General features: G+C 47.2%; 1 protein-coding gene across 1 annotated transcript; it reads left to right on the plus strand.

Annotated features, from left to right (window-relative positions):
• Window positions 1–1099: 1099 nt before the first annotated feature.
• Window positions 1100–17918, plus strand: LOC310666712 (phosphatidylethanolamine-binding protein 1-like). The gene is made up of 4 exons (XM_083417994.1): window positions 1100–1334; window positions 11628–11737; window positions 12486–12586; window positions 17467–17918. The coding sequence occupies exons 1-4, from the start codon at window positions 1200–1202 to the stop codon at window positions 17682–17684; spliced, it is 564 nt and encodes a 187-aa protein (XP_083274120.1). The 5' UTR covers window positions 1100–1199; the 3' UTR covers window positions 17685–17918.
• Window positions 17919–18282: the final 364 nt, after the last annotated feature.

The following is an 18282-nucleotide window of genomic DNA, read 5'->3' on the forward strand; positions in this document are numbered from 1 at the left end:
TGAAGTCAGTACATTACAAATCTACTTTCCATAGTCTCTCCCATGCGCTCATCTCGACGGTGTGCCCTGGCCATAAAGCAACTGTTGTTGAGATATTTCACTCCGAATTTGCTAGACAGAACAAGACGGCAGGGGGGTATCCTGCCCCATCTAACATAAATCCTGGCTACGCATCACCTTGCTGACAAAGATCCGTATAGTTAAAGCCATGGTTTTCCCAGTAGTGATGTATGGAAGTGAGAGCTGAACCATAAAGAAGGCTGATCGCCGAAGAATTGATGCTTTTGAATTATGGTGCTGGAGGAGACTCTTGAGAGTCCCATGGACTGCAAGAAGATCAAACCTCTCCATTCTTAAGGAAATCAGCCCTGGGTGCTCACTGGAAGGACAGATCCTGAAGCTGAGGCTCCAATACTTTGGCCACCTCATGAGAAGAGAAGACTCCCTGGAAAAGACCCTGAGGTTGGGAAAGATGGAGGGCACAAGGAGAAGCGGACGACAGAGGACGAGATGCTTGGACAGTGTTCTCGAAGCTACAAACATGAGTCTGACCAAACTGCGGGAGGCAGTGGAAGACAGGAGTGCCTGGCGTGCTCTGGTCCATGGAGTCACGAAGAGTCGGACACGACTAAACGACTAAACAACAACAACATATAACATGAAGTCAGTAAATTACATATCTATTTTCCAAAGTCTCTCCCATGCGCACATCTCGACGGTGTGCCCTGGCCATAAAGCAACTGTTGTTAAGACATTTCACTCCGGATTTGCTAGACAGAACAAGACGGCGGGGGGGGGGGTATCCTGCCCCATCTAACATAAATCCTGGCTACGCCTATGGAACGCAGTTGCACTCTGCAGAGGGCTGTCTCTACTCCTCGGAGTAGACCCATTGGAAGGCTCCAGCTGGATTAACTGAGTTCCCTTAAAAACTTCAACGGGTCTGCCGCAGAACTGAACTGGATATATAACCGAGGGCTGCGGAGGGAGACTGGCGGCTGCAGCCATCGGGGCGTGGTCCCAGTCGTGCAGGCGGACCAAGGCGGAGACTGAGATCGGTGGGGCTGGGCGCCGCCTTGCCCCTCGCTCCGCCTCTCCAGCTGGAGCCTCCGGGCCCCAGAGCCGCACCAGAAGCGTCGGAGACTCCCGGTGGCCGCGCGCACAGCTTTCCAGTCTTCGTTCTGGTCTCTGCCCCGAGGATGCCGCAGTCGCTGAGCGCGTGGGACGGGCCCCTGTGCCTCGCCGAGGTGGACGAGAAGCCGGCGTACCCGCTGCGGGTCTGCTACGAGGCTGTGGAGCTCCGGGATCTGGGCCAGACGCTCACTCCAACCCAGGTAAAAGGGCTCCGCCGAGGCGGCGTTCGGGATTTCGCTCCCCGGGGAGCAAGACAAAACCCCGGGTTGGTTTCCTTTCTTTGTGGCGTCCACGTCCAAAGGAGCTCAGGGTGGGGGACCGTGGTTCTCCCTACACAGCAACCCTGCGAGGTAGGTGAGGTGAAGAGACTGTTCCTGCCAGAAGGCCAACCAGTGAGCTTCTCATAGAAGGGACCCGGGGGTCATCATCTTCCTTAAATGCAGGACTCTTAGCCAAAGAATCCAGGGCCGAGTGGAGATTTGAACGGGGGACTCCTGGGTCTGACGCTCTAACCGCTCCAACACACTACCTTCCTTCCCTCATTTGCCTTTTCTATCTCTCTTCTAAACCAGGGTGGATAAAAATCAATGATTTTTTAAAAAATAAAATAAAAAAATCGGATTTTTAAAAAAATTAAATTGGATTTTTAAAATAAAATGCTTTTGGAGGAAAAATCTTTCTTAAGATACAGTGGAACCTCGGGTTACATACGCTTCAGGTTACAGACTCCGCTAACCCAGAAATAGTACCTCAGGTAACAACTTTGCTTCAGGATGAGAACAGAAATCATGCTCCGGCGGCGCGGCAGCAGCAGGAGGTCCCATTAGCTAAAGTGGTGCTTCAGGTTAAGAACAGTTTCAGGTTAAGAACGGACCTCCGGAATGAATTAAGTACTTAACCCGAGGTACCACTATAGTTTTCTATTTAAGTTACATTATAGTCCATCAGGAAATAAGGATTTGTTTTAAGTTTTTCATGTATGCTAAAACTCAGTTCAAGGGTGTGTGTTTTTAATTGTTTAACCACATCAGTTAACAAACATGGATACGTATGCTACAATGTTATTGTTTTAGTTAAATAAATTGTTATTAAGGAAATGATTATTTTTCTCCTTCCAGTAAAGTACAGCAGAAAAGTTGTTCAAATATAAACGGTTAACTTATTAAACCTCACAATAATTTCATAATTATCTGTCAATGCATTTCTAATGGTATAACCAAATCAGTAATTTTTTGATATAACTGTAAAAACTACTCTGAAAATTTATTATTCCAAAAATGAAACCTTCATCTGGTTGTAAATATTAAGATTATACCAGCAAGAATGAGCCTTACTGACTAGTGATTTAAATTGATTTGATTTAAATGAAATCCACCATGTTCTAAACTATTCCTTTCTTCCTCCCTCCCTCCATCTCTCTCTCTCTCTCTCTCTCTCTCTCTCTCTCTCTCTCTCTCTCTCATATGCCCTCCCTCCTTTTCCTTTTCGTTTATTGCCCCACGTACCCATCTACAGTGAGGGGGGAAAGTATTTGAGCCCCTGCTAAATTTGCCCATTTGCCCTCTGACGAAGAAATGACCAGTCCTTAATTTTAATGGTAGGTTTATTGTAGCTGTGAGAGACAGGATAACAACAGGAAAAACCCCAGAAACCCACAAGACAAAAGTCAGAGACTGATGTGCATTGTAATGAGTGAAATAAGTACAGTGGTACCTTGGGTTACAGACGCTTCAGGTTAGAGACGCTTCAGGTTACAGACTCCGCTAGCCCAGAAATAGTGCTTCAGGTTAAGAACTTTCCTTCAGGATGAGAACAGAAATCGCGCAGTAGCAGAGCGGCGGTAGCGGGAGACCCCATCAGCTAAAGTGGTGTTTCAGGTTAAGAACAGTTTCAGGTTAAGAACGGACCTCCTGAACGAATTAAGTTCTTAACCCAAGGTTTGAGCTCATTGTCCTTCCCAGCTTGCTTTCTCTAACAAAATGTATGTGCTACTTCTTGTTAAAGAAAACCTCAAAGCAGTTTACAAAATCTAAAGTAAAACATTAAAACGATCTTTTTAAAAACAAGTAGGGTTGCCATACATCTGGAATTTCCTGGACATAGCTGGCAAAAAAGCTGAACAACTTTGGGCAAAACTTAAAAGAAGCTGAACAACTTTGCACCCCCTAAAAAAAAGTTCAACATTTTTTGTGTCCAGATTGGCAACCCTAAAAACAAGTATTTAAAAGTATTCAGAGTCTCTTCTGTCTGTGTGATAAATATCTGGGAGAAATAGGATTCCATTTACATTATTAGGTCAACGTACCTACATAATTTGCACTTTCTGAGACCATTCACAAACTTCAACACAGCCATCTTTCGACATTCATACCTCTCCAAACTTTCCAGTGCTGTTCTCCAGCCAAGAAATGTGACCCAAACATGCTTATGCAAAGAGGGGAAGTGTGTCTTAAAAGGAATGTGTTTGTGAAAACAGCATACAGATTGCTTTGTAAAAATGTATATCTTAGTCAAAACTGCACAGAAAAATGAGTGCATTACGGGGGGAAAATTGCACTAAAATGCTGATAAATTTTCGTGAGGACTGTTTTTTTCTAAAGAAAAAAATTGCAAACTGAATTGGATGTGTGGAGAACTGGAAGACTGGAAATGGAGAGAAACTGAAATTAATGGAATATAATCTATATATCCAACTTGCGCTCTCTCTCTCACACACATACACACACAAGTCTGCATTTTAAGACTCTCTTTGTGGGGCCCAGTGAACATCAGAATATAAGAAAATCCTGCTGGATCAGACCTGTGGCCCATCTAGTCCAGCATCTAGTTCTCATGAGTAGCCAACCAGATGCATTTGAGAAACTCGCAGATCCGTGATATTTTATCTGCACAATCAGAATGAATTTCAGGAACTGAAATGCTTTTTCTGTGCAGCCTGAGCAGGAGCGGTGAACAACAACATTATAGTTACATGTTGTAGCTTGTCTCCACCCCATTGCCCTGCTCGCAGTTGGGAAGAATATTCTTACATTATGAATGGTCCAGGTCACCATTAAGATAAAGAGGATGGGATAGGCCAGGGGTCAGCAAACTTTTTCAGCAGGGGACCAGTCCACTGTCCCTCAGACCTTGTGGGGGGCCAGACTATATTTTTATTTGGGGGGGGGGGAATTAACCAATTCCTATGCCCCACAAATAACCCAGAGATGCATTTTAAATAAAAGGACACATTCTACTCATGTAAAAGCACGCTGATTCCCAGACTGTCCGCAGGCTGGATCGAGAAGGCGATTGGGCTGGATCCGGCCCCCAGGCCTTAGTTTGCCTACCCATGGGATAGGTCAATGTATACGTGGACCGTCCCTGGAACAAGTGACTTTTCTAAGTTCTAAAAATTCTTAACCAAGCTCAAGGCTGTCATCTGAACTAGTCGGATGTTTAACGGATAATCAATCTCAGTCAGTCCATCCTTGGAAAAATAAGACTACAGAGCTCTCTTGCCCCAAAATGGCAACTAGGCATTCCTTTTTTGGCGACTGCAACCTTGGTCTAAGGAGCCACCCGGCGCCTAGCTTATCTATCTCAGTTTCTAACACTGAGCATAGCTGTTGTCCATCAATAACAGCCTTTCCCTCCGCGATCTTGTCCAATTCTTTTTCAAAACCACCCAGGCTGGTGGCGACCAACAGGACCTCCTGTGGGACAGTTTCATAGTTTAATGTTGTGTTATGTGAAGAAGTAGTACTGTATTTTTCGCTCTATAAGATGCACCCGACCATAAGACGCACCTAGTTTTAGAGGAGAACAAGAAAAAGAATATTCTCTCCCTCTCTGCGCAGCGCTCCTTCGGCGAAGCGGCAGGAAAAATGGAGCCCCTTCTGTTTCTCCTCCCGCTTCGCTGAAGGGGCGCTGCACAGAGAGGGAAAACTGCGCAGTGCCTCTCCAGCAAAGCGAAGCCAGGAAAGCAAGAGGGATCGGTGCGCAGTGATCCCTCTTGATTTCCTGGCTTCAGTGAAAGCAACGTGAAGCCTCCGGAGCGCAGTGGGAGTTCCCGGTGTGCTCCGGAGGCTTCGCGTTGCTTTCGCTGAAGCCATGGAGCCTGCATTCGCTCCATAAGATGCACACACATTTCCCCTAACTTTTTAGGAGGGGAAAAGTGCGTCTTATAGAGCAAAAAATACAGTAGCCAATGGGGGGCTTTTCTACTGAACCTCCTGCACTTCAAAAGAAATTCCCACTGCACCACCGCTCCCTATCATTGCATACAACAGCAAACGTTTCACAGTCTGCCATTATTGGGTAGCCCCCCAGGCTATTGTCCCCCCCTGGCCAATCACAGGGCTCACAGCCGGCCCTTCATTTGAATGCTTGCTGGTATATAAGAGCACTGCTTGCATGAGGTCACCAGCATTTGCAATGTGCAGAAAGCCAAGCAAGAGTGGGGAAGGAAGACATGGCGGCTCTTAAAACGTACAGGATGTCCTACTCCCTGAGGAACAGGAGGAGGAGCTTGCTGAGGAGGCGTGCCCTGGAAAAGAGGAGGAGGAGCTACGCATGGAGGCGGAGCCGAGAGCGGAGGCGGGGGTGGAGCCGCCGGCCTAGCAGGCCACAGAAGACACCGGCCAGGAGGAAGAGAGTTCTGCCCAAGCCCAGGAGGAACATCTGCATTGTCCGGTTCCCGAGGCGAGGCTACCGAATGAAGTGCCCCTTGATGTCTTGGTGTTTCAATAGGTGGATGCGGGGCAGCAACAACCCTTCGCATGGGGCTAGATATTCCCTGCGCTCCAGCCGGCCGATGGTCCTTCGGAGCCGCGCGCCCAAGAAGTGCCCGCCAGGCCCTCGCCGCTGCCCTGACTTCCTTCAGGCTGCCCTGAGGGAGATAGCGAGCAAGAAGCGCGCCAAGTGGGTGGCCTCTTCCCTCCCCAAGAAGCGTCGGCGTTACTCGGATGAGGAGATTTTCTACCGCTTGGCGAAACCCTCCAAAGCGGAAGAATCGGGAGAGGAGGAGAGCGGTGACGTGGAGAACTTAGCTGCGGGGATAGCCCAGTCCGCGGAGAGCGGACTTCAAGAGACCATAAGCTAGAGACAGACACCCCTCTCCTCCTTCTCGGAACAGCAAACAGGCCTGGGCAATGGTCCAGAGGAGAAGAGAGGAAGAAGGGAATAATAACCATAATTTTAAAAAATAAGAACCCTGTGTTGAAAGATCCAAGAACTTAAAGGAGACCACCTGCACCCATATTCCAATCCTGATTTTTAATTAATTTATTTTTTAGGCTGTTTATCTCTGCCTCAGTGGGGGGCACCGGGAAAGTTTTTTAGAGCCATGGCATAGTCAGCGAAGAACATGGAAAGGATATCCGCCTCTCTCCCTTGCTAGCAAGAGGCAAACAGAAAACGGCTCCCACTGCTACGAGAACAAAAGGATTGTTGTTGTCCAGGGTGCTCCCTCCTCACCCCAGGAATTCTTCTTGAAATACTAATAAACCTGGATCTTTTGGAACACATGGGTTGCCTTGTGGAATGCTGAGGAGCAATTGGGTTGGGTGGGGAATAAGGAAGAAAAGGCTATGAGTGACCACTAGGCATGATGGCTACGTTCTCCTTCCACTGTCGGAGGCAGTACGCCTGTGAATACCAATTGCTGGGATCACAAGGAGGGAGGGTGCTGCTGCTGGGCTGGGCTAAAATAGGTCATCATCCTGATTCAGAAGGACTCCCCTTAGGTGGATGTAAGAGTCCAAGATTGCTTCTGCTCACTAAGACCCAGCGGCTACCGTTTAGGGCTGGGCCTGGTTTTGAGGGAGTCTTTGGCAAAGTTTCCCCCCAACCACTATTCTTTGCTTACTGGCCGTTGTGGGAAAGGAGAAGACAAGGCGGGGCAAGAAGGAATCTCCAGCAGTCCTGGCTGGTGCCCACTGGGGACTGGTAGGGCAGAAGTCTGGGAGCCAAACAGTAGGGGGAGCCAGAACCAATCACAGGCAGTCCCAATTAATTCTTGCTTTGTCCCCATCCTCTTCCCTGCTGAGTTCCACAGTAAGGAGAAGGCTATCGATGAGAACAGGTTGCTGGACTTGATAGGCCATTGGCTTGATCCGGCACCCTCTTCTAAAGTTCTTGCAGGGCGGCGCTGAGACCCAAGGCCACAATCAAACCACACAACTCGCAGAGTGTTTAACAATCAGTCGTTCCTCACAGGGAACTCTGGGAATTGTAGTTCTCAGAGGGGATACAAGGGGTTTCCTAACATCTCTCAGCACCCTTAACAAACTGCAACTCCCAGAATTCTTTGAGGGAAGCCATGTTTGTTTAAAGTGGACTCATGGTGATTCACATGTAAACAAAGGAGGAAGCTGAAAGCTAGGGTTGCTCCCTAGGATGGAAGGCAGGCAGGTGGGGCTGTCTGAGGTTGGTGGGCCACTGCCCCATTCACCAAATAAGTCTCCACTGGGGGGGGGGGGGTTGTTTTGCTGTTGCTATGGTTGAACAATTGGGAGTCATAATACCTCTCCCAAGCATAACATTTTATGCCTCCATCATGTCACCCAATCAGTCTTTCCTGGCATTTCCCCCTCAATTTCAAAAGACACAAATGTTTTAACCTTTCCTTATAAGGATCTCCCCTCCCCCCCCAAAAAACAAATTACCTGAACATTTCTGGGCTAAGGAGTCTTGCCTATAGTTTATCCCACTGGCCTGAAGCCATAAATGAAGATGGAAACAAACAAAAAATACTCAGGGTGTACCACTTTTTGAGTTCTTGAGATTGTTCTTCTCTGCTTAGCATTTATCTTAAAAAAACAACAAACAACGTATTTTCATTGGTGCTGCTTTATATCATACACCACTCGTGATAATTGAATGAAGACTAATTGAATCATCATAAGTAATGACTGCATATATGTGTCTTTCTAAAGCACATCAAAGTGCAAGTAGATAAATAGGTACCGTTCCAGTGGGAAGGTAAACAGCGTTTCCGTGCACTGCTCTGGTTCGCCAGAAGCGGCTTAGTCACGCTGGCCACATGACCCGGAAGCTGTACGCTGGCTCCCTCGGCCAATAAAGCGAGATGAGCGCCGCAACCCGAGTCGGTCACGACTGGACCTAATGGTCAGGGGTCCCTTTACCTTTAAGCACATAATTGATCACATGATATGCCACATGCACACCATTTGAAATGACAATGCCCATTAACCTAATGGTGGGGGTCCCTTTACCTTTACCTTTTTAACAAGTTCAGGACACAATGTATACGTTTCAAAAGATCCAGTTTTATTATTACTCCAAGATGAACTTCCTGAGTGGGGCCAGGAAACACACTTTGGATGCAATGACAAATCCCTTTTCATTTTCCTTCAAGCGGTAGCCAATTTCTGTCTGTTTCTTGTTAGCAAGGAAAGGAATAATTATTCGTTCAAGGGGTAGGTTCAGAGATGCGGGCCTTTTTTGAGGTGACGGGTGTCTCTTGGTTATTTTTCCAATGGCTCAAATATCTTCTTTTCTCCTCCTCCTGCAGGCATTGATAAATCTATTAGTTCTGCAAAAATGGCTCCAGGACAGGGTCGGAATGTGGGTGGTGACACGCCCCTTCAGTTTCCTTGGATCTTTTGAGCAGGCCGGTGGCTTATGTAATATACATTTGGCCTCCCTCTTCTCCCTTCGGTTTTCTGTCAGGCCTGCTTGCTGTCCTGAGAAGAGCGAGGGAGATGTTCGCCTAGCTCGATACCTCCTGGAGCTCATTCGCCGTTGGCTGAGGTACCCCTGGAGCCATGTTCTCTGGCCCTGGGTTGGCGGGCGAGCCCTGGTCTTTCGATTTGTAGGGCTTTGCCAACTTGTAGAAAATCTCCTCATCGGAGTAACGCTGGCGCTTCCTGGGGGAAGCTGGCGTCACCCACTTGGCTCGCTTCTTGCTTGCCACTTGCCTGAGGGTGGTGTGGAGGAAGTTGGGGCAGGAACAAGGGTGCTGCTGATTCCGCTGCCTGCCCAGCCGCAGGGACATCTTGTGGTGGACATCCTCTATGCAGGGGCTCAAGGCGGCTTTGGCCTTCTGTAAGGAAAGGATGTCGTCCCGCATCTTGCGGTTGAAATACCAGGACAGGAGAGGGCACGATGTTAAGTAGCTGCTTCTCGGGAACCTGATAATGCAAACGTTCTTCCTGGGTTTCTGAGGTAGCTTCCCCCCTCGTCTGTTCAGGATCTTCTGGGCTCTGCTTTGCTGGCTCTTTCTACCCCTTTTGATGGCAGCCATGGCCTCTTGCTGGTTCGTCCTCTCCAGCTCAACTGCCCCACCTGCAAATACTGGTGACCTCCGGCCAGCTCTCCTCTTATATACAGGCAGGCATTCAAATGAGGGGCTACTTCTGAGTCCTGTGATTGGCTGGGGATGAACAATCGCTCAGGGAGCTATCCAATAATGAGGGACTGTGAGGCATTTGCCTCTGTGTGGAATTATGGGGGTGGAGTAAAACATTCAGGGCACAAGCCAATATAGCACAAGCCACTGTTTAAACTTGGCATCCATGGAAAATTCTGCATCAACCCAGCACTATTTGACACCGTAAACAAGTTTGAGTGTGCTTAACTTTGGCTGTTCCTTTTCTTTCTCTCTTTTTTTGTATCTGAGTGTCATTATATATATATATTATATTATATATAAATATAATATAATATAATATAATATAATATAATATAATATAATATAATATAATATAATATAATATAATAATATAATAAATATAATATAATATAATATAATATAATATAATATAATATAATATAATATAATAATATAATATAAATATATATATAATATATATATATAAAATCAGCATCAACATTCTTCTCCACCCCCCCTTTCCTAGCTGCAGGGTAAAATATTTTCTTTATTTTGTGCCATTTGGAGCTGTTGTGTTTTATTAAAATCTTTTATTCTTCTGAAACACAAAAATACATCAGATGTTCTGAATTAACTTTCCGCTATGCTTCATTTCCACATGCTGGCTCATTTGTAAATCTCTTTTCCTTTTTGGTAAACAAAACATTTTTATTTAAAATGTTCTTTTTTTAAAAAAAAACAACCCCACCAATGGTCCTTTATTCAGCTGAAATAAAGTGGGGATAAAAAGTTCTGAACGCGTTCAAAATATTTTGTTGTTACCTGATGCAGTTTGGAAACAAGAAATTCCTTCCTTGGGGCGATAATCAACACTCCAAAAAACATTGGAATATAAGAAGGGCCCTTCTGGATCAGGCCAGTGGCCCATCTACTCCAGCATCCTGTTCTTACAGTGGCCAACAAGGTGTCCCAATTCCACCTTTAAATCCTGGTAATGTCCGGGGAAATCCAGACGCATGGCAGCCCTAATGAAAAGCCAGCTATGATGGGAGTTGTAGTCCAAAGAGGCTGTGCTTGGTGGAGCTGATGGGAGTTGAAATGGGTAGGGCTGTATCTTTCCATCTTTGTGCATATAGCAGCTTCGCTGCTGCAGTCATATATTGGAGTGGTCTTTCATAGAGCCAGTGTGGTGTAGTGGTTAAGAGCGGTAGACTTGTAATCTGGTGAACTGGGTTCGCGTCTCCGCTCCTCCACATGCACATGGGTGACCTTGGGCCAGTCACACTTCTCTGAAGTCTCTCAGCCCCACTCACCTCACAGAGTGTTTGTTGTGGGGAAGGAAGGGAAAGGAGAATGTTAGCTGCTTTGAGACTCCTTAAGAGGAGTGAAAGGTGGGATATCAAATCCAAACTCCTCATCCTCTTCTTCTTCTTCCTCCTCCTCCTCCTCCTCCTCCTCTTCCATAGTCCTTTTTCTAATTGTCCTTGCAAGTTTTCCTAGAAGCAGTTGGCTTCTTGCCGTGGAAAACAGGACGCTGGGTGGATTTGATCCAGTGAGACTCATAAACCAGGTGGAGGGAAAGGCGAATGAAATGAAACTCCTTCTGCACAGAGTTATAAGCAAGCCTCACTTGCGTGACTGCTTCCAATTACTACTTTGTTTTGAGTATGGGAAGAACATCCCTCCGGCATTGACTCTGGACAGTTTCTTCCCCCTTCCCTGCTCCCTGTGGCTTGGACCACTTGACGCAGCCATCTGGATTGCGTTACCAAATGGAGTCCTTGCTTGCAGGTCCTTCTTGCCAGCAGAGCAAAGGAGAACCTTTTTGATTTATATCAGTCTCTTCCGCATTTCGTCTTTCTGCTTCTTTGTAACTTGGGGGTCTCCCTTTAAGCAGAGGGTTGGGGGACTGGATGCTGCCGGTGGGTCAGATCCCTAACCTGGTCCTACTTTTGTCAGTGCCAATCAGCTGATCAGAGGTTGCAGCAATCTCTTTGGAGATGGGCTTCCAGTGCCAATCAGCTGACCTGAAAGCTGCAGATAGCGCAGAATGCTGCAGCGCGATTGCTAACAGGAGTGAGGCCTTGTCATCGTGCAACACCTATTCCCAGAGATGTGCACTGGTTTCCAATTTGCAATTTCCCTTAAAACTGAACAGGTCCAGAACTGTCCCACATCCATTGACTGGGAGGGCTGCGACCCACAAAAACTCTACACCTTGATTCTCACAGACCTGGATGTTCCCAGCAGGGCGGATCCGAAACTCAGGTGAGAGAGACCACAAAAGGGACCTTCTCTCCTTTTGGCATACTCCTGTCTTTATAGAAATATGCATGTTTTCAATTATCATCCTAAGGGATGCGGGTGGCGCTGTGGGTTAAACCACAAAGCCTAGGACTTGCCGATCAGAAGGTTGGCGGTTTGAATCCCCGCGACGGGGGGAGCTCCCGTTGCTCGGTCCCTGCTCCTGCCAACCTAGCAGTTCGAAAGCATGTCAAAGTGCAAGTAGATAAATAGGTACCACTCTGTCGGGAAGGTAAATGGTGTTTCCGTGTGCTGCTCTGGTTCGCCAGAAGTGGCTTAGTCATGCTGGCCACATGACCCAGAAGCTGTACGCCGGCTCCCTCGGCCAGTAAAGCAAGATGAGTGCCGCAACCCCAGAGTCGGTCACGACTGGACTTAATGGTCAGGGGTCCCTTTACCTTTAATGATCATCCAGGGAGGGTGGAATAACTGTGCAGCCACACAGGGAAGGACCATAGCTCAGTGGTGGGGCAATACTGAGCTAGATGGATCAATTGGTCTGACTTTGGTGTTTGGCAGCTTCCTCTGTTCTTAGCATCTTTGAGTTATTTAGAGCACTTGTACACTGCTTTTCAGCTGAAAAGCACATGCTGCATTGCTGAGTTAGGTGGTAGATTTTACCAAATAGGGAAACCATGGAGGATTAATGTGGAACACTTGGTTTGGATGTTGAATTCTGAATGCACCTTCCCTGCTCTTTTTCCTCCTGTAGAGAGTGGCATCATTTCCTGGTGACCAACATGCAAGGCAACAACATCGGCAGTGGGTGCATTTTGTCGGATTATATTGGATCTGCGCCTGCCAAGGGAACAGGTAGGCAAACCATCGTAGAGGGGTGGGCAAACTTTCTCTGCAGGCCAGACCTTTGTGAGTCTAGCTTTGTGGGCCAAATTTGACAGGTGGGCAAGGGTGCCCCCCTGCCACACACCTGATGTCACAGACAGTTGGGTGCTTTGAAGTCCCAGAGTTGGGAGTTGCTGGACTTGCAAAGAACCCCACATAGTGCTTTAAAGTACTCATGGTTGTGGCATTACCACTCACCATCTGACAGTAGAGCCAGAGGCTGCTTTAAGGCTCTCTGATTGTGTATCTCTACCCCTAGCACATCTCAAACCCCAAGTCCAAGGCAGGTGGCTGTAGATTAGGGGAAGCAGCCCCATGAGCCAAATTTGAACCCCTGGTGGGCCAAATTTGGCCTGCGGGCCAAAGGTTCCCCTCCTCTAACCTTGGCACTAGGGTGAGAACCTCAGCCTTGGGGCCAGATGTGGCTTTCTGGACTTCTTTAGGCTGATTTGACAGGAGTGAGTGTGCAGGCCTGAGGCAGAGAGGCAGAAGAACTCGAAAGTCTTGCATTTTCAAAGCAAGCACCTGTTACAGCACAAGCAGCACAGAACAGACAAGAACAAGGCGATACGTTGCTTCAACAGCCCTTCAAGGCACTGTGGTAAAATTGTTCCTACTGACTGAAAGTTTAAAAAGTCGTATCTTTGGCATTTCCCCTATATGACAAATCTGGGGAGAAACTTTACCATTTTGCTGACAAATGCAGCAGGGTAGCCATTCAGCGGAGTTTTGATCCAGTGTTTGTCCTGATCTGATGCATACACACCTACCATACAGAAAGGCTTCCCCCTGCTGAGAACTGAGAGGAAGTGACTTCCAAAATCATCTTGGGTGGGAGGGCACCAGCTTGGAAACCTTTGTGGATTCTCTACCTTAAGCTTTGAGAGTTTGGAAGGTGGTGATTGCCTTGCCTAAGAGACTGAGCAAAGGGCTGGCTGGTTTGTTCCAAGACAAGTAGGGACTTCGCCCTGCGCCAGGAACCCAGAAATCAAATACAGAGCACATTATTTGCTTTTAGATGGGTTGATTGCTTTACCTTTTGAGAGATTAGCAGTGTGATGTTTGATTGGACTAGATGCCAAGTGCCGTTCAAACATGATTTGATGTGCATGGAGAGGTGAGACATTTCTTTCCTCCTTGACAGATTCTTGGCTTTTTAACTTGAGTAAATGGCTGGGAGTGTTTCTTCTTAAGAAACAAACTTAAAGCCTTGGGTATTTTTTAGAAGGCACATCTCTGCCTCTCCCTGGGAAGGTACTTTCAAGGCAGCTCAAGTTGGGGACCATCACTGCTGCCTCTTGTGGCAATGAGTTCCACAGTTTACCTGTGCCCTGCATGAAATAGTACTTCAGCTCGCTGGACCGGTAATCTGAGTTGGGATCAGGCAGCTCCCATACATTCCTATCAGTTTAATCTGCAACACAGCCCTTAAGAACCTAAGAATGTGAGAAGAGGCTACTGGATCAGGCCAATGGCCCATCTAGTCCAGCATCCTGTTCTCACAGTGGCCAACCAGGTGCCGTAATGGGAAACCTTCAAGCATGGTGCAAGAAAAAGATTCCTCTCGCCTCTTGTGGTTTCCAGCAATTGGTATTGAGAAGCATTGCACAGCAGCTCCATCGTGGCTGGTAGCCTTCAAAAGCCATCTCCTCTATGAATTTGTCCAATCCTCTTTTAAAAACTTCTTGGTTGGTGCCCATTGTTGCCTCTTGTGGCAGTGAGTTCCACAGTTTAACTATGCAATGCATGAAGAAGTCCTTCCTTTTATCTATCCCAATTCTTCCAGCATCCATCACCCTTAGATGTCCACAAGAGTGGAAGAATTGGGTTTTTTTTATAAAAAAAAAAACCTGGATAAATTTTCGGTACGGGACTCATTTGGATTCTGAGCTGCCCTGTATGGTACGGCACATTGACACTTTTCCCCCTGGCGCTGTTGGGCCCACCCTCACTTAAATACAGTGCACCCACCTCACAGGACACCAGTTCCACAAATGCCCACAAACCACCCCAGATTATCTTGTGGGGGATTTGTGTGAGGGAAAACTTAATAATTTGGAGGCAGGATTTGATCAAATAAACAATAAAGATTTTATTTAGCAAAGGAAGTTTGTGACACAAGTGGGTACAACATAGGATACTTCAGATTATGTTTTTCACTTCAGTGTTGCACAGCTGTTGCCGCTTAATACTTTGGTTCTTAAACAAGGTGGTACTTCCTGTCAGTTACACACCCCTTTGACAACCCTACTCCTGAGGTACTCTTAAGTAACAGACTCAAGGGATCACCACACCCATCTTAACTGCTTTGGGAGTCTTCTTTTTGTAGCAGAATCACTCCCCTCCTGACTGGAATGAGACCCAAGTAGACTGTATCTTTCCAGTTTCTACTTCTCCTGGCTCAGCCTCAGCCTCCCAGTTAATTCCTGGCCTATTACTCTCTCAGGACACCACACACTGTCCTTCACACTAAGCTCAGAGACTCCTTTCTGTAGCTTTTGATATATTCCACAGAGTGGATGTTTCTAGCCAGAACCAACTCTCTCTCCTCTTACTCCCTATCTCCCAACCTATTCTCCCAACCTCAATCCTAGCCTAAAGGTAAAGGTAAAGGGACCCCTAACCATTAGGTCTGACAGAGCTGGTGTACAGCTTCCAGGTCATGTGGCCAGCATGACTAAGCTGCTTCTGGCGAACCAGAGCAGCACATGGAAACACCGTTTACTTTCCTGCCGGAGCGGTACCTATTTATCTACCGTATTTTTTGCTCTATAAGACTCACTTTTTCCCTCCTAAAAAGTAAGGGGAAATGTGTGTGCGTCTTATGGAGCGAATGCAGGCAGCGCAACTATCCCAGAAGCCAGAACAGCAAGAGGGATTGCTGCTTTCACTGCACAGCGATCCCTCTTGCTGTTCTGGCTTCTGAGATTTAGAATATTTTTTTTCTTGTTTTCCTCCTCCAAAAACTAGGTGCGTCTTGTGGTCTGGTGCGTCTTATAGAGCGAAAAATACGGTACTTGCACTTTGACGTGCTTTCAGACTGCTAGGATGGCAGGAGCAGGTACCAAGCAATGGGAGCTCACCCCGTCACGGGGATTCGAACCTCTGACCTTCTGATCGGCAAGCCCTAGGCTCTGTAGTTTAGACCACAGCGCCACCTGTTAGACCACAGCTCCCCCCTACCCCTTTTCAATTCCCTCTTCTGGAACCCCGGCCAATCAGAAGCTGCCATTCATTAACCGTTTGCTGGCAGGGAAAAAGAAAAAGAAAATACTTGGGTACCCAACCTGCCCAGCAAAACAAACTTTTCTGTCACACCCTGTGAGTAAAGGACCGTGAACTCTGCAAATGCCTGCGGATAAGGCTGCCAGGCCCTGAGATGGAAAGTGCCTTGACTTGACTTTCCTTGCAGATTGAATGCCCCTTTTGTGCAAAGGATTAACTTGTGAGTCAACGCACAGCCTAGGGGAGCCAGGTAACAAAAAATCCACACCCATAGCAGAGCTTTAAAGGTACATTGAGAGGGCTTAAGTCAGTGTGGGAGAGGCAAGGTCTTGCCTTCTTGTGACACACCCTTCTGGATTTATTTCTGGCTGCTGCACCAGCAGAACTGACTTGCTGGGCTGGGCTGATCCATTAACCAGCTCCTGCCAACCTGCTGCCCTCCAGATCTTTTTCGGATTACAACTCCCCATCCCAGGCCCCACAAGAACCCTGTGAGGTGGGTTAGCCTGAGAGAGGCAGTGGTTGGCCCCAAGTCACCCAGTGAGCTTCATGGCTGAGTGGGGATTTGAACCCTGGTCTCTCCCAGGTCTAGCACTCTAGAGCTCTAACCACTAAGCAGCACTGCCCAGTCAAAAGTTAGCTCCTGGACAGCACAGCAGGTTACCTGGTCAGAGTCTTGCACACCACTGCGTGATGAAAATGCATTTATAGTAATTATTTGCTTACATACAAATTACATACGTGAAATTTCATAGAATCATAAAATTGTGCAGTTGGATGGTACCCAAAGGGTCATCTAGTCCAACCCCCTGCAATGCAGGTATCACAGCTGTAGATCTGTGTCCACTTTGGCCAATGCGTAAGTGACTTCCCTAAGGGAAGGTGGACTTTTTTTGGGACACTCTTGCCTCTTTCTAGTTGCCGTTTTCTAGTTCTACAACACCTTCTTATACTGTACAGGAGATGGCATTTCAACAGTCTCTTGATTATTACTGTGTTAGAATTGTTAAAACAAAAAGGAACTATGGGAGTCTGCAATACGAAGTGGAGGAACCTAAAAGGAAGTAACTACTTACCTTGTTCCTCTCTGGATGCTTTTCTGCTCCATCCCATCCCAAGCTATTCTTTTCCCTGCCTTTTTTGACAGGAAAAAAGGCAGGAAAAAGAATAGATCTCTTCCCCATCTCCTGCTGCTTCCATTCTATTCTCTTCTCTTCCTCTCCTCTCTTGGCTGTCATTTCCACCCCCCACCCCCTTGGAAGTACTCAAATGGGCAATCCCAGCCATTCCAGAAGCAAGCAGACTCAGATCTCTGTACTGTGTGTAGTCAATAGTATTTGGCTAACCAATGTTGCTACCTAGGAGCAAATGGAGCCAGTTGAGAATGAGGGCAGTGGGCAAGAAGCCAGTTGAGAATGAGGGCAATGTGCATGAAGCCATTTAAGAATGAGGGCAATGTTCATAAAGCCAGTTGAGAAGGAGGTTAATGTAAATAAGCTGAACATTTTCATACTCATTTCTTAAAAAAAAAGAAGTCAGAAAGGGTTGCTTTTCTGTATTGAGAAAAAACAACACAGTTTTGACAGTCGTACCAAATCTTTGCATTATATCCTTGCCCATTGTAGGACTTCACCGCTATGTGTGGCTGGTCTACGAGCAGCCACAGCGACTGACCTGCGACGAGCCCATCCTGAACAAACTTACTGCTGCCAAGCGCGAGAAGTTCCGAGCCTCGTCCTTCCGCAAGAAGTACGGATTGGGTGCGCCTGTGGCAGGCATGTGCTACCAGGCCGAGTGGGACAGCCATGTGCCAAAGATCTACGAGCGGCTTGGCGTCAAATAGCCTGCCATGTGAATCCCACTGCAACTGAATAAAAAAAGAGAGAGGGTGGTATCCAACGTTAAGCCTTACTTGGAACACTCTCGCTGAAAACAGTGGGTGTGACTCTAGTCTATTGACTTCAGTGGGCCTACTCTTGAGTAGAATGCAACCCACTGAGCACAGGGAGATTTGTGGCAGTTTCCCCTTAACTTGGCAAGCCTTTTCAGGTGCTCTATAATAAAAGCAATCAAAATACCCTTGTACGTGGATTCCTTTCTCAAACAGGAATCTGCCCACAAGCTGCAGAGGAGCTGCTCACTGTGTCCTGCACAGCTGGAAGGGACTGGTGGGAGGGGTGAAAGTTGCTCCTGACTTCCCCATGCATTGAAAGAACACAGAACAGATTGAGGTTGAATCCTGACAAGACAGAATTACTGTCTTTGGGGGACATGGGGTTGGCTGGTGTGGAGGACTCCCTGGTCCTGAATGGGGCAACTGTGCCCCTGAAGGACCAGGTGTGCAGCCTGGGAGTAATTTTGGACTCACAGCTGTCCATGGAGGTGCAGGTCAATTCTGTGTCCAGGGCAGCTATCTACCAGCTCCATCTGGTACACAGACT

This window comes from Podarcis tiliguerta (genome assembly GCF_965153285.1).
Source record: "Podarcis tiliguerta genome assembly, chromosome: 16".
In the NCBI taxonomy this organism is placed as follows: Eukaryota; Metazoa; Chordata; class Lepidosauria; order Squamata; family Lacertidae; genus Podarcis; species Podarcis tiliguerta.